We start from the raw sequence: 17,683 nt of genomic DNA, 5'->3' as shown, positions 1-17,683 counted from the left end.
ATTTAGTGCCTCAATACTGTTCTTTTAGCAAGTCTTATCGCAGACTGACTTGTATTCTGATTTTGAGACAATTGAGATCAGCCATATGCTTTACCAGATAAAAATAATTTTGAATTCTCAAGGTTAGATGCCCGGAATTCAAAATACAGTCTATATGTTACCCCTAAAACTAATACATGTACCATTGAAGAGAGTGAATTCCAAGGAGTTCTTGAGGTACAGATAAATGTCACTCTTCAGTTACTGAGAGGTGTAACGCAATTAACTCCTCAAAATACTTGTCTCCTGTAGTCCCGATATTAACATCTTAAAGAAAATTTCTATTTTTAAGAAGGATTGGTGAATGTTTGTGAAACTTTACATAAATGTACCGACAAAGATTGCTCACATGTTGTCACAGCACTCACTGAAATATTACAGGAGTTATGCCCCTTGTTAAAATTGACAAAATCCCATCCTGTCCTGCGTGATATGTCATTGCAAAGGTTATCAAACGGCATACATTCGTTCATGCCAGATTGTTCATTGTGTAGATGCAATGTTGCTCACATCACTCTGAACTTTTTCATGACCCATGTTTCACGGAGACAAATATTCTGACAAAATTTCATGAAGATTGGTATAAAAGGAAATCTCTTGGGTCTTTATAAGTTGTTGTTTTTAGCTCTACTGGCAGAAGAGCTTATGCGATGGTAATGTGTACGTAGTATGTGCATCCGTGCGTTCGTGCGTCTGTAAACTATTGCTTGTGAACACGATACAGTCTTAAGTTTTGATTGTATCTCGATGAAACTTGATATCCATTAGAGCTTGGTTCCTTTTGAAAACCAGCCAGATCCGCCCATGAATGCCTAGATTATGGGCCATGAAAGTTTTAAAGAAATGCTTTCTATTTTTAGCCAGGTCTGCATGAGCGAATTCTATTTTTAGCCAAGTTTACATGTATATGTAAATTCAAGTCTAGAGTTAAGGGAGACAATTTGCAAGTCTAGGATTTTGAGAGACAATTTGCTTTTTGCTTCTGCAGTTGATTTTGTGAATTACTCTGCCTTGTTCTTGTTGAAAGCCCAAAGGCCATTTTTTAACTTTAAGTTCTGTAGTTTGCGCATTCGTCTTAACAAAATTGGTTGTGAATGTTTAAGTTATGCACCTGGTGTCATTACTGGCCACACCCAGGGTTCACAGGTTTGGTAAACATAAATCTGGAAAGGTTTGAAAATCTTTTTGTGTGTTCGTGCATCCATCTCAGCACAATTGATTGTGAATGTTTGTTCAAATTGATCTATGTTGTCCTAGGATGCCCTTGACTTTGACCTTTTGACCAACTTTTTTTAACTTTTAAAACTACAGAATCTTTTATTATGTGTACAGTTTTGAAAGCATTTTTTTGTCAGATGACTTACTTGGCACATATTAAAATAGTTCATGCAACTAATCTGCTTACAATACTTTCTGGGCTCAGATGTTGAACGTGCTACGTTTTCAGGTAAACCAAACACAAAACATAAACTATATGCCTGTTGCCTTTTACCCATACATACATGCTCTGGATTGATAAGACCACAAAAGCCAAGCCAGTAGAGCATAGGCCCTTTAGGGCCTCTTGTTTTCCAAATATTTGACCGAGCAACTCCATATCCAACGAAATTTCTTCAAGGTCATTATTCTGAAAGGGATTCATGGATTTGATGATTTAGAATGTAATGTAGCCTCTAACAACTTGTGGCTTAATGTGATGCATTAATTTGCATTGTCAAGGGACGTCACTGTGGATGAGATTCTAAGCTACTCATCTTTCGTATATATTTTTTCGTTGGGTTAATTTGTAAACCTCGATTCGGACGCCGGTAGCCCACGTGATCAATTTTGCCATCTGAAAAACATGGCTTCTGGAGATTCTGAGGTAAATTCCGTATGTTTTGTAAATTCTTCTTATTAATGAGAGAAAGAATTCAAAATATTAATATACATTGAAAGCATATATACAGGTTTACAAGTTGGTGAAATCATTTACGCGTTTGTTCCGCTATTTAATCATATGAAGTAGAAAAAAAACTGACACATGAATCGTCGAAATCGGCGAAGGACATATGACCATATGTAGAGTGGATACCAATTGATCATAGTCTTATATAGAGTCTTCTTAAAAGATAGGTCTTTAAACCGCCTAAATTTGAACCGATTTTCGGTCCACCACTTAAGTTTATGATAAAGGAAATGCTAGGCCCCCAGTTTTATTAGTAACACTGAACTGAAAGGTTTGTCAGGATTTTTTTATCAACTTTTCGAAAACAGATAATGCACTGTAATCACACAAATTTCTGTAACATTGTGACAAGTAATTTGGCAATTTGTTTGCCACCATATAATCGTGGCCTCTTAGTTGAAAGAAATAGATGTTTTAAACAGGATTATTTTAGCACCATAGTGTATCAACAGGTTGTAATTTTATTTAAGAGAAACCAGAATTGATAAAGAAATTATTGCCATTTTGTTTCCGTAAAAAATATTATCAAACAAAACTACAAAAAAGAAAAGTTTCTATAAACAAGTCCATATAAACAGCCGCTTCAGAGTCTCACTCTGCGCGTCCATATCCCACTTGTTGTTTTCCTAGCCAAGATTCAGAGATCCCAGCGCTAAGTTAGTCCAAATAATTGTACGTTGACGGATTTTTTTTTTAGATTTTTGATATGGCAAATCCTTCACGTACAAATTGTTTAGTATCAAAAGTGGGTAGTTGTTCCGATCAGGATTCCGGGTTAAAGCATATAGCGTCTATAAAATAACAGAAAAACAAGAAATATTACCAGATAATGTTATTTTATATTAGTTCCGTACACAAAAATTAAATATCCAACTTATAATAATGAGTTTGACGGCTTTTCTTCATTTCATTCTGTCAAAACATAACGATATATACATGAAGGGCACCTGCAAGGCTTTAGGGCACAGTTTTAAATCGCTCGGAACATTTCGACCATTGGCCGAGTTGTTACGATTATATAACGAGGTCTATCTTGAAGCTTTGTCGGAGGAGGCCGAGTTATTACGATTGTATCGAGTTGTTCCCCTTCGTATAATTGTTGCCTGTGTCAGTCAACTTCCGTTTTATTGGAAAGGTAAACAACTTGTTTTAATGCATTAAATGCTTGTTCAGTGCAAAATAACATTTCACTTACATGGTAAAATATGAATATAACTCTTTATGATCAATTTCAACCATAAAATACTTCACTTAAAACAATTTCAATATTTTTTAAACACCCCCGTTTTTTGCACATTCCCGTTTAGACGTTAGGGATTGGAAGAATCCCATATAACACGTCTATTATTTAAGACTAAGCGCTAAGTATATCGAGCGGAAAGATAACGGGCACCCGCTAGGTAGTTAAAAAAAGGCGATGCTTTGTTGACAGGTCAATCTGAACTTATGTTTCATCAAACATTAAGTGTAATAAGAGCTCAAAATATTTTATGTGTAACTTTAGTGTTTGTATTTAACAAAGCAGTGTTAAATATTGTGGAGTTACAATTGAAATAAATATTTTACATTGGTATGAATCAGTCGACTTGTGGCTTTTAGGGAACACAATCAGTGCTCCAGCTAGCACGTTTTTCAAAGGCGCAGCGCCCGTGCCCCTTTTCTTACCGCCCTGCCCCCTTTTTGAGTAGTGCCCTTTTCACAAATGCTCTATTAGCACCAATTATCCCGTTTGTGCCCTTTTTACTATTGAAATCATTATGAAAGATCGACAGCCCTTAATCCGCTGTCATAATTGAGACAAATTACGTAATACTTATGATAAAAGTGTTCCCGCTAGGTGTCACCATGCCCCCATTGACTGCTTAAAATATGCCGTACTGCCCTTTCATCTTCCCATGTGCCTTGTCCAAGTCATATGACAGCTAATTGTGTATTTGTGTAGTGAGCAGACGACCTGTGTATTCATAATCGGTCATCTTCTAATCCAATAATTAAGAAGAGACAAATAGGGAAACATCGGCAGGAGGCGGAGCTATTGAATGTCAGCCAATCAGAATATACATTGAGAATCGTTCATTTAATGAAGAAAGTTCGTAAAATGCGATAGAAAATGCACAATTAAATCTTTTAAAATAATTGCTAATTGTATTGTACTGACAAAAATCGTCATTTAAACATTGTTGATTTGAAGCAGACGGTCACTGTAAACATAACAAAGGTGGCGCTAACACAATCAAATACTTCACTATTTCAGTAAATGTTTTTTAAAGTTTATTTGTAAAATATTCTTGATGAAAATTTCATTGTAACCCACAAATATATGTTGATGCTTTATGTAGTGTTTACCTATCGCAGTGTTCTGCCAAGGATTGAAAAAGATGGGGCCGAATGGCCCAGCAGTCATGAAAATTAGGGGCCATTTTCAAAAGTGAAGGGCCATGACCTTTTCCAGGGGAAAAATGTAAACTTTTAAATGAAAGTGTTTTATTTACCCATTATATACATGTTGTAACATCCACATGACTTCAGTATTCTCAAATATTGGACAGATCAATTTAACATTTAGAAAAAAACTATAAACATGGCACAAATGAGACACAATGATATATGTTAATGAACAGTTTCACATGTCAATGTGTAGTTATGCTTTATCAGGGATGTGATTGACCTGGCTGCTTGAGGCCTGAAACCATTTCGGTCATTGGGGCACTTTTGGGGTCAAAAGCACACTGCCGTAGAAGAAAAAACTGGCCCAAAAGCAACTGCCCAGTAGTATCTTTTTTAATCAGCTAAAAAAAAAAAAAAAATCTTTTTTTTTATTTATATCTTTTTTTTTGGGGGGGGGGTCCTTGGGGCCATTAGATCCGCGGAATTTCGCGAATCCGTGGACAAATCACATCCCTAAATTATAATCCTCCCCACTTTTTCTCAGCCATTATGATGACATTGAATTTGGGTAAAAAAAATATACTACCCCTCGCGGTTGGATAGTTACACTTATACGGACCAATGAAAATCGTTGTTTTATCGAATGAATGCTGTGCTGTAAAACTTCTGAAAAAGAAATCGATTAAGTCAAAATGGCTTTTTGAAAAACGGGCGCGCCGATCGGCCCGTCTACAGGTATTTCGTTGCGCCATCCCGATTTTTTCTGCGCAAGGGCGCGTCCTTGGCAGAACACTGCTATCGTGGTTACGATCATGTCAAAATTCGCCGAAACGGCCATTTTGTCAGAACGAATTTCGGAGTTATTTTATCAATGTTTTATAAGTGATTTTTAAAGAAAGGGCAGTGATATTTATTGTCATTTCATTCTAAAACATTAGCATATTAAACATTATTTTACCAAAGACAATTAAAAACAGCCAGGCTGAATGTAACATTCGTACCCAATCCCGATCGTACCAAACTAAGATTCTTTACCTACATATTTGTTTTTTGTGTATTTATTTATTTGATTGCTTCAAATGTTTAACTGTCTTCGATTTTTGGAGAAATATGTGACATTGCACTAAAGAAGACTCCAGACAAGTACAATCATACTACCACAGACAAAAAGACAAATTTTTATTTTGATATTCGAACACACCCTTCCAAATTTGGAGAAAAAAACAAACTTTTTTTGTTCAAGTCTGGAAATCATGGAAAATGATTTAAATTGAGTATGAAAACAAATCAAATTCTAGGTGGAGAGCCCCCCCCCCCCCCCCCAAAAAAAACCAAAACAAACAACAACAACAAAACAAACAACCTTGTGACAGGGGTGGACCCCTCCCACAACCTTTGGCAATGACAGAGAGGTAGATTTGGGTATCAAAACTGGTAGTTTGGGTTCAAAAGCGGTTGAATTTCTAATTCCTTCCAATTTTCAGTCAAGAACAATGATCGAAACAATGTGAACAAAAACTTGATATTTGTTACTATTTTTAGATTTTCAGAAAATACGGATGAAATACGTCAGGGTTAAGAGACTTGTCAAATGTCAGTGTTTATTAACTGTTTTTGATTGACAAACAGAAGGAATATTACCTACATATTAAACAAATTTATTTTCAGAAGAGCTGCTAATAAATCAAATCAGACTGCCAAAACAGGTCAGAGTTAAAAGGCCTCGTTTAAGCCTTCTATATGTGACCCCCCCCCCCCCCCCCCCCCCCCCCAAAAAAAAACAACAACAACAAAAAACAGTATATTAGTACACAACCTCTGTTAATTGATCTTAATCTTATTGCCTAATTGGCTTATCAGATCTCCAATCTGAGTATCCTGTTGTGCATTTTTCGATGTTTTATTATTTTAATGGACCCTAAATGGTCCTGAGCCAATAAACCAATACACAGGAAATTGGCCCCTACCGTGACACCATTGCGATTAGCAGGGGATTATCATGCCAAAAATTCCTTAAACTGAGCAGATCACTGCAGAAATTGTGTATGTTAATTTTCCCACCAAAATGTCGTAAAATTTTATACACTGTAGATAATTAAAAACACATTTGTTGTTTCTTTAATGTTTTGACAGTTTTATAATGTCTTTAATATTTACGAAAATGCTATTTGGTAGGATGCCAATTAACAAAGAATGTTGATTATTGGTATTTTGTACCGTTCTGGTAACTTAGCAACGATCTCGGCTGAAGTGTGAAGTGATTTGACAAGTTGTTTATTGCACCATGTTCTTTAAAGTGACAGTTTAATATGGTATTTTAGCATGGTTGATAGAATTTTGAGGTTTTTAAAAGAAAATTTAAGGCCAATTTGATAGAATTTTGAGTTTTTTAAAAGAGCTTTCAATATCGGTATGTTTCGCCGAGAAAGCAGTATGGCAATAGAAGGGTCTCAAAAGCAGTATATTTTACCTACCACCGGTAGAGTTCACATATATGCTAAAATCATATTACACATCCATATGTCATTGTTCCCCTCCACTCCATGTGGATCACATCGAGTTATCTCCTTCAACAAACCTGTGAAACTCAAAAATTGGGCAATAGTTTTTTTTAATTAAAACAACAAATTTTCATGTGTATACTTACTCTGGTATCAAATAAAACATTATAAATGAAAGACACAAGGACCTCCCTGTAATTTATCTATAAAATAAACTCTTAAACAAGCTTCAATGCCATTATAATTTAACATCATGTTTTTGTTTGTCTTCAGGAAAATGCTTTGGAGGAGGAGCAGCAGATTTTATCGCCAGACCAGTTAATAAAGCATCCACTACAAAACAAATGGGCCATGTGGTTCTTTAAAAACGATAAGACGAAAGAATGGACAGCTAACCTTAAACTCATCACAGCATTTGACACAGTCGAGGACTTTTGGGGGTATGCTCTGATATCATGAATGACATCTGACTAACCAGTCTGGTAAAATTTGACTGGTTCTGGTAGTTTTGGGCCAATTTTGATATAGACTAAGAACAAAAATTGGACTCGCATACTAGCAAAATGAATGTGAAATTTAAAATTTGTAAGTTACTTTAAACTTTACTTGCAAAATTCTGCGAGTGGATATTTATCTTTGGAACTCGAGCAATACAAGATAATTGATTTTTTAGTCATCTTAATTTTGTTTGAAATTTCTGATAATTATTCATTCTAACAAAAAAAATATCTTAATAACTCCCAAGGCCTGTCTGTCCTTCAAGCATATTTTTAGCTAGACTATTCGAAGAATAAGGAGAGCTATACTACTCACCCAATCGTCGGCATCGGCATCACCCCTTGGTTAAGGTTTTGCGTGCAAGCACACATTGGTTAATATCTCAGCAACTACTTGAGGTATTGCATTGAGACTCGATACAATGGTACTCAACCATCCAACCTACTTAATTAACCAAGTTAGATAACTCTAGTTTGCATTTAATGCAAATAATAGGCCTTTATTATTCGACATAGAAATTCTGGTTAAGGTTTTGCGTGTAAGCACACATACGTTAATCAACCATCCAACCTACTTAATTAACCAAGTTAGATAACTCTAGTTTGCATTTAATGCAAATAATTGTCCTTTATTATTTGACATAGAAATTCTGGTTAAGGTTTTGCGTCAACTACTTGAGGTATTGCATTGAGACTTTATACGATGGTACTCAACCATCCAACGTACTTAATTAATCAAGTTAGATAACTCTAGTTTGCATATAATGTAAAATAATTGCCCTTTATTATTCGACTTAGAAATTCTGGTTAAGGTTTTGCATGTAACCACATTTAAGTCAATATCTCAGCAAGTATATCATGTATTGCATTGAAACTTAAGATATGTATTTCCAACTATATAACCTACTAAATTAATGAAGTTAGATAACACTTTTTTGAATATAATGCAAATTATGGGCCTTTATTATTTGACTTAGAAATTCTGGTTAAGGTTTTGCATGTAAGCACACATAGGTTAATATCTCAGCAACTACTCGATGTATTGCATTGAGACTTTATAAAATGGTACTCAACCATCCAATCTACTTAAATAACCAAGTAAGATAACTCTAGTTTGCATTAAATTCAAATAATGGCCCCTTTCTTATTCGACATAGAAATTCTGGTTAAGGTTTTGCATGTTACCACTTTTAAGTCAATACCTCAGTGAATACATCATGTATTGCATTGAAACTTTACACACAGGCTCCCAACCATTTTACCTTCTTATTTAATCAAGTAAGATAACTCTATCTTTCATATTATATAATTTTGCCCCTTTATTATGCGACTTAGGAATTCTGGTTAAGGTCTTGCATGTTAGCACACATAGGACACTATCTCAGCAACTACTTGATGTATTGCATTGAGACTTTATACAATGGTATTCAACCACCTAACCTAATTGAATAACCAAGTTAGATAACTGTATTTTGCAAATAATGGGTCTTTATTATTACACTTAAAAGTTTGCATGTAACCACATTTATGTTAATATCTCAGCACATCATGTATTGCATTGAAATCTAATCTAACAGTGATCCATGCATGTTCGCCAAAACTTTTCAATCCTTACACTGAAAAGCGGCGGAATAGCCGAGCGCGCTGTCTCTGTGACAGCTCTTGTTTTAGCAAGAAATTGCATTTATAATTGTAAACTTTTTCTTTCAGATTATATAACCACATTCAGAAAGCAAGCAGATTACCATCAGGCTGTGATTACTCGTTATTTAAGGTAAGCTGTAAAGAAAGGTTTGTTTCGGTGTTCCCTATCTTTTGTGTATCTTTTTTTCATGCGATGTCCAAAGAAAAAACTGTAGATGTAAACATGCTGAACCAAAAAAAATATTGAATATTAAAATTTTCCCTATGATGATATACACATTGACATTTGTAGCTGTTTTTCTGACTCCATTCTCAATGCTCAAATATTAAATTTCATCACAAAAGTGAAAAAGAACTTAAATAAATTTCTGTTTAGGCCTAAAAAAAAAATTGTTTGGTTAGGGTTACATCCCAGTGCTCCAGCTAGCCCGTTTTTCAATGGCGCAGCGCCCGTGCCCCTTTTCTTACCGCCCTGCCCCTTTTTTGAGTAGTGCCCTTTTCACAAGTGCTCTATTAGCGCCAATTATACCGTTAGTGCCCTTTTACTATTGAAATCATTATGAAAGATCGGCAGCCCTTAATCCGCTGTCTTAATTGAGACAAATTACGTAATACTTATGATAACAGTGCTCCCGCTAGCCTCTATTGACAGCTTAAAATATACCATACTGCCCTTTCATCTTCCCATGTGCCTTGTCCAAGTCATATGACAGCTAATTGTGTATTTGTGTAATAAACAGACGACCTGTGTATTCATAATCGGTCATCTTCTAATCCGATAATTAGGAACCGCCAAATAGAGAAACATCGCCAGGAGGCGGGACTATTGATTGTCAGCCAATCAGAATATACATTGAGAACTCGTTCATTCAAAGATGAAAGTTCGTAAAATGTTATAGCAAATGCGAAGGGATGATGAAAAATGTTGTCAAGCACAATTAATTCTTTTAAATAATTGTTAAGTGTATTGTACAGACGTGATTAGCCATTTTAAACATTGTTGACTTTAAGCAGACGGTCACTGCCGATTTGTAAATATAAGAAAGGTGGCGCTAACACAGTCAAATACATCACTTTTTCAGTAAATGTTTTGAAAGTTTATTTGTAAAATATTCATGATGATAACCAACAAAAATATGTTGATGCTTTATGTAGTGTTTACCTATCATGCCTATGATCATGCCAAAATTCGCCGAAACAGCCATTTTGTCAGAACGAATTTCGGGGTTATTTTATCAATGTTCTATGTTTTAAAAGTGACTTTTTAAAGCAAGGGCAGTGATTTTTATTGTCAATTTATTCTAAAATATCAGCATATTAAACATTGTTTTACCAAAGACAATTAAATAACAGCCAGGCTGAAAGTTACATTCGTACCCAATTCCGATCGTACCAAACTAAGATTCGTCCCCTACATATTTTTTTTTTTGTGTATTTATTTATTTGATTGCTTTAAATGTTTAACTGTCATGGTTTTTACTTCATTTTACATGATTTGTAGGAGAAATATGTGACATTGCAATAAAGAAGACTCCAGACAAGTACAATCCTACAACCACAGACAAAAAGACAAATTTTAATTCAAACACACCCTTTTAAATTTTGAGAAAAAAAACACATTTTGTTCAAGTCTGGATATCATGGAAAATGATTTAAATTGAGTATGAACACAAAACAAATTCTAGGGGGAGACCCCCCTAAAACCCCCTTTGTGACAGTGGGGGACCCCTCCCACAACCACCCTCAATCGCCCTTACACGACTCATGTAGCTTGCCCTTTTCAAAACTCCACCCTGCCCTTTTTAAATCCTGGCTGGAGCACTGCATCCTTTTCAAAAATAGGTAGGGTAGGTAGGCTTTTTTTTTTTTTTATTAGGCTTTATATAAGAATGTCATTTTCATCATTGGAGAATAGTGTTAAAGTTATCTCCTGTATAAGCATTTAAGGTTTTAAACTCCATATTTAAAAACCAAAAAAAGTTTTTCATTTTTTTTTCAAACTGACTATAAAAACGGTAGGGTCGCCTATTCCGTAGGTAGGGTCGGGTAACGCGAACCAAATGGTTATTTTTTTTAGGCCTAAGGAATCACATTCTTATGTTTCCATTTTAAAGGTAAAATTGGAATTTCCGAGGCCCCGCCCCATTCTCAAAATAAAGAAGACCGGGAAAAAACAGCATTTGTACCTGCTGGAGTTGATTTTGTCCATAATTTGTTTATAAATAATGATTAAAAACTAAGAATCATGCTGGAAACATGAATGTAAATTTATAAAAAACGAAGAAGTTTGATAACAGAGACTAACTTATTTCTAACAAGATTCTTTTATTGCCAGGATGGTATACAGCCCATGTGGGAAGATGCTAACAACAAGAATGGTGGTAGATGGCTCGTAAATCTCAACAAAAATCAAAGACAGACGGAGCTAGATAATTTCTGGTTAGAAACTGTAAGTATTGAAAATTCTTGTACAAGCCAGTGATTTTACTGTGAAAAGCATTATTGAGAAATGCCTAAGTGCTTACATAAATATTTGATAATCATTGATAAGACCATATGTTTTCATGCTTTTCATAGTTATTACTAATGTGTTTTACCTGGATATGAATCACTCAGTGACCCTTGATTCTGTTTACAGAGAGTTACCAGGACTGGTGGTCTCTTTAAGCTGCGGTCTCACAGATTTACCTATTTGAAATTTTTTGTCTTGGATTGAGCCAATTTTTGCGTATATATCAGAAAATCAGTGATATAAGTCTGCTGACAAAAGATCAGATTGCAGTTTTTCACATTTATGTTCAAAATTAATGATTTAAGACTGAGACTGTTTCTAACGTTTTAAGAAAAATGCATAAAACATCATTTTTTTTATCATAAATATGAAAACCTGCGATCTATCTTTTGTTAGCAGTCTTAAATACTGGTTTCCATTCATTTTCGCAAAATTGGCTCGTTACAAGACAAAAATAAAAAAAAGTTGTGAAAACGTCAGTCTGTGAGAGTGCAGCTTGAAAGAGGCCATGAGAAGGTACATCTGGTTGGATCGAACCGACAGCCTTTTCATAGCTTACAAAGTCAATCACAGATTCATAATATTTCTTACTTTTAAAACCAAATAACTATATATACTAGTACTAAGAATGACGTTGTAAATTTAAAGTTAACCTTTATCTTTTCTTTCAGCTTTTGTGTTTAATAGGAGAAGCTTTTGAGGATTTGTCAGATGACATTTGTGGTGCCACCATAAACATTCGAGGAAAGGGCGATAAACTAGGGCTCTGGACTCACGACGCCCGAAGAGGTGACGCAACTGTAAAAATAGGGTATGTCATTTCATGGTTATTATATACTAACATGTTCTCATGTCAGATTATATGAAAAGTTAACCTTGATGCAATAAACATACTTTATTCATTTGCGAAAATGACAGTTTAAATAAGATTAGACTGCTGACAAAAGATCAAATAGCATGTTTTCTTATGTATTTTCAAAACATTAAATTTCAAACATAAAAAAGAAAATTGCAGTCTTATTTTTTGTCAACATTCTTATATCACTGGTTTCCATACCTTACACAAACATTGTCTAATTAAAAGGCAAAAAATAAAACAGTTGTCGAAACGGTCAATCTGTGAGAGTGCAGCTTTAATAAGTTATTCAATGATTCCAAATGCTTTTCAGTTTACGAACACTTAAAATAGGACAAAACACCCGTTTCCACAAAGCCCATTGATAAGCTTTCAAAGTGTCTGATGTAGAAATGGAGTACTCCCAGCTCTTGTGTTTTATAAGTAAACTTTACTGTAAAGAAAAAGTTGTTGTAGAACATTTCATTTACAAGTACGGTACATGTTTCTCATTGGTTAATATGTTTACTGTGTAATAACTTGACCTCTTCTTTTTCAGACAAAAATTAAAAGATCGACTTAAAATACCACAAAAGATTGCAATAGGATTTCAGGTATGTAAATATAGATATGTAAAGAGACACCAACCCTTTTGAATGAATGACTAGGTGGCTCGTGGTAGTTAAAGTGGTATGTTGTGTACTATTACCAACGATGAATAATTTTCAAAAAAAAAAGAAGAAATCTGTCCATTTGTCCCCTTTTTGTATCCACCCAATAACTCCTTTACCAATGAAAGGATTTCAAAACAACTTGACAAAATTGTTAACAACATCAAGCCATGCAGAGGAAAGGTCCCAATTTACTACTATCAAGGTCAAAGTCAAACTAAGTGGTTATTTCTGTCATATTAAGTGTCCAATCCATTACCCTTGAACTGATTGAAGGTATCCAAAATTAATTCACAATTGTTTAGTACATGATTCCAGTGGGGGTCAAACAGTCATTGCTATGCTCCCAGAGGGGGGGATATAGTAATCAGACCACCCTGTTTGTCCCCACAGTATACGATCAATAACTAAAGAACGCTTATGTAAAGAGACCTCAAACTGGTAGGTAGGTTGTAAATGCCCAACAGATGAACCATATTGATTTTAAGGTCAGTTGGTCAATGGTCACGGTCTTGGTTACCTCGAGCTGACATCGATTTTCAAGTCAAGACGGCTTATGCCGAGTGACCTCCAACTTTGTATGCAGGTTGGTCATGACATACAGATGAATGCTACTGCTTTTTGGGTCAATGTTGTGGTGACCTACAGCTAAAAATTGGTTTCAAATCAATAGAATCCTTAGGCTCACAGACGAGTTGACATTTGCTTCATCTTGCAGTGCTTTATCATTTCCATGTATATGCTTTGATCTAATTAATTGAAAAATTGAAATCAATATTTTCTTCATGGGAAAGTTGGGGGTGTTATCATGAACATATTTTCATACTCAAATACTTCTGTCCATACAGGCCCAAATTCTAATGGCTATCTGTCTAATGAGTCCTTTCGGGTCATGTTTTGTCACATTTTTGTGTAAGCTCTTGTTGGTCTTGGAGAACATTCATTGTTCCAACTACAGTCTTGTTTCATATATGAATCGACCATATAGGCAATCACAGGACCATGATTTATTGTGCACAAATATAGGCATGGATCATACCTGTAACAATATGTACAGCAACATCACTGGTGTTTGTTGTATCTTCAAATTCATTATACTTTTGGACAAGTTTAAATTACTATTACTGATTCTGTGGCTTTCATAAAAGTTATGCGATTGTTTTTCCATTACAGGCACATTCAGACACAGCGACAAAAGCAGGTTCAACAGCCCGTGACCGATACAAAGTATGACGGCAGTCAACACTTTCTCAACCTGACTGCTTGTTTTTGTTGAGTGCTGCATTTTACCATTATTTTGGTAACCCCATTTTCCTGAAGAGTGTGTTGTAAATAAGAAATATTAAGGACGTTTGTTTCCTACCACAAACTGAGAGATGTGTAGATACTTTTGTTATGGCTTATATAGACTTCAAGATAAATGGTGTATACAGAAATGAAGTTTTTTCAAAAAATATATTTTTCAATTTAGTTGCTTATCACTCAAATTACCCCAAATCCCCCCCAAAAAATGGTGAAAAGAAACCTTTTGCATAAGTGGATGGACAAAGCGCAAAGGTTCTCAGTTATGCCGTACCAAATTGATTCTACAGTTAGCGTTGGCTTCCAATTTCAAATCCATCCTACCTTATGGGAAAGATAAAAAGTGCCATAGTAAAAAAAATGTATTCTCTTTACAACATATGCCATCCAAAGCAGATTCACCAATTTAAAGCATAAAGAAAGCATCGTATATACCTAGCAGCTAGAAAATTGAAAATGTTATACCGTATATGATATTTTTGTTCAAATCATTGCATTGTATTTGGTAATTTATTTATTTAACCTTCATAAATAATATTTCTCTGTGTAATAAAGAATTTGGTAATTTTCATAATGAAAGATGAAAACTTTTTCATTCATTAGACTGAACCCCATCTTGCCTGATTATGATAAATATAGAATCAGTTTGGTATGGCCTCTATTGGAATCAAGAGGCACTTATATTCTTTTTAGATTAACTTTCAAAAAAAATGAGCATCATCCATTGATCATCTGTTCAAAAACTGGTGTTTGTTGTCAACACTGCAACCTGTTACATGCTAGCTTGTGAATGTAGAAATTAGAAGACTTGTCATTGACATATTGTTTACCTTGTAACCAGTTGTGGCTGTTCAGTTGTGTGAAAATGTACTACAGTTCTAAGTAGGTTAGAAATCGTCATGGAACCCTGTTGAGTGCCTTGTAGATTGGTGTTTCGATGTCATGCATGATATGTGATGATGAAAGGGAAAAATGAATCAATATTTGATAAAAGTATATTATTAGCACATCAGAAAATAAAAAGGAACAGGTATATATGTAGAAAATTGAATATAGCTATCTTTTTCCAGGCATATTTGAAATAAAATTTACCTTTTAAAAAGGGGGGAAAATTGTTGGTAAAATTAAAATAAGATATTGATTTGAATCCTATGTATTTATCAGAGGAATATAAATGTGTTAGTTGTGATTCAGAATAAATTTGAATTTTGGTGCATGCTGAATTCTTGTGGGAATTCCCACAGATTTTCACAATACATGTTTATAAGGGGCTGTTTGACAGACACTTTCTTAGTGCGAATGTGCATCACATGAACAATGTTTGTATTAAAGAAAAAATTGAAGATACGTAAAGAATGTTTTGCTTTTGAATTTGATTTTCCTAAAATATGAAACAACTATGTTACAAGTGAATGTTTTCTTTTTGTTAGTTTATATATCAAGTGCTTGATTATCATTTATGTTGTTTTCATTCTGTTTATTTCTGTATTTATTGTATTTGTTAAGACATCAAATGATTGGATATCACATTTTCTGACACGCATGTAATTGGCTACAATATATGGGGTCATTTAGTCAATGCACCAATGGTGTGTTCCAAATTTTTGTCAATTATGGAATATATTTTTAAACAAATACATTAGACACTGTTGAGACTAGGAGCTGTATTTAAAAACAACCCCCTTGGTCATTGGACTGGGTGAAAGCACTGAGGCATGTCAGAGGATAAAAATAAGAGTTATATAGAATACAGCCCTAGGTTTATTTGAAATTACAAGTTGACACCTTTAATTGAAATCTGACACATGATAAATTATTCAACTTCCTGGTCTTATTAGGATATTTTGTTGAACACCCATTGATTAGATGACTCCAATATGTGTATATATTATTAATAAACATGATCAATTTTTGTTTTGGTTAAGGTTTATTATCAACTTCAGGGCAACTGTAACTAGTTCGGAATTAAAATCAATTATTTTTTAAATGTTTTATATTTCTTATTTAACGTAGGTATAACAATTTTTAATTTCTGCTTATATTTTTCCATTGTCGTTTTTTTCTAAGCTTTCTTTTGTTCATCGTTAAAGATTGCAAGCTGTTTCAGACACTTGAATGAAAATATATTTTTTTATTATTCAAGAAACGATTTTTCTTAATACAAATTAATAGAATTTAGCAAAAAAAAAAATTTTTTTTTCTTAAGTCAAGGATGACAGTTTCCAAATGATTATATATGCTTTTTTAGATTGATGACTGATTTAAAACATTGTATGTTCTTGTATATTTATGATATGAGGCATCGATTTATATGACTATAATAATGAGATATGTTTCCGTACTGTACTGTTAGGATTGCAGAATTAATGTAAAAGGCTTGGTTTAAAACATTTGCCATGTGTTAATGCAATATAAATAAACTATGTAAAGTTGGATTGTTCCTTTTAGTTTGTTATGCCCAGTGTAGTCAGTATAATTTTGAATCTGATTTTGATATTTGGCCATAGTTTGTGCATTTCTGTTACATTTTACTTTGATATATTGAAGAGTTTCGGCAGTGACTTCTGAAAATTGTTATCTTATTTACCACGTACAAGTTTTGTATATACAATTTTGAAACTTTGTGAAACATTATAGGAATGTTGGTAAGCTTTGGGTGTTGTGACACTGTTATTTTGTTCACAGTTTGCTTGTTGATTCCACACTGACTTGACCATTCCTGTGTCCTAGGAGTGTTGATGGTTATTTATTTATAGTGTAAGCCTTATCTTTTTTTGCCTCAAGAGGTGTGTAGATTAAAATCGCACCATTTGTCTTGTCTTTTTAGCTCAAATGAGCAACAAGTGCTCTGGGTGAGCTTTTGTGATGGGGTTATTGTCCCTTGTCCTTCATCAACATTTTACTTTAAACCACTTGGACAATTTCAACCTTACTTCAAAAGAAAATTCCTGGGGTGGTCCTCTTACAGATTTTTTTAATAAAAGTTGTTCCATGCAAAACAATATAGCGAAGGGTAGGTGATACTGTCCAGGTTGTTACTTCTAATGCAACGTTGGATTTTGAAATAAAGTCACACAAACACTCAGCTCATTAATTGCTGCATATATACACCTAGCATAGGTGGTCAGATCCAAGCTGTAACTTTGTCATGCAAGAAGGGATTTTGAAACAATAATGCACAGATGTTCTTTGAAATATTCTGCTCCACAAAAGCGACATGTAACGTCCATGACCCACATCCCTACCTCAAAGGTCAAGATCAATCTTGGAGATCTATCATTTTGAAATGTTGCACATAGAGGCTAGGTGGTCATGTTCAGGCTGTAACTTTGTCTGGCATGGGGGA

The 17,683-nt window shown here is 34.4% G+C and overlaps 1 protein-coding gene across 1 annotated transcript; it reads left to right on the top strand.

Moving 5' to 3' along the window:
• The first annotated feature begins 1,837 nt into the window (after window positions 1-1,837).
• On the top strand, window positions 1,838-16,772 carry LOC128221362 (eukaryotic translation initiation factor 4E-like). The gene is made up of 7 exons (XM_052929964.1): window positions 1,838-1,903; window positions 7,150-7,316; window positions 9,084-9,147; window positions 11,353-11,466; window positions 12,201-12,340; window positions 12,924-12,978; window positions 14,209-16,772. The coding sequence occupies exons 1-7, from the start codon at window positions 1,883-1,885 to the stop codon at window positions 14,266-14,268; spliced, it is 621 nt and encodes a 206-aa protein (XP_052785924.1). The 5' UTR covers window positions 1,838-1,882; the 3' UTR covers window positions 14,269-16,772.
• Window positions 16,773-17,683: the final 911 nt, after the last annotated feature.

This window comes from Mya arenaria, chromosome 2, assembly GCF_026914265.1.
Source record: "Mya arenaria isolate MELC-2E11 chromosome 2, ASM2691426v1".
NCBI lineage: Eukaryota > Metazoa > Mollusca > Bivalvia > Myida > Myidae > Mya > Mya arenaria.
This window is presented reverse-complemented; position numbering and strand designations above follow the sequence as displayed.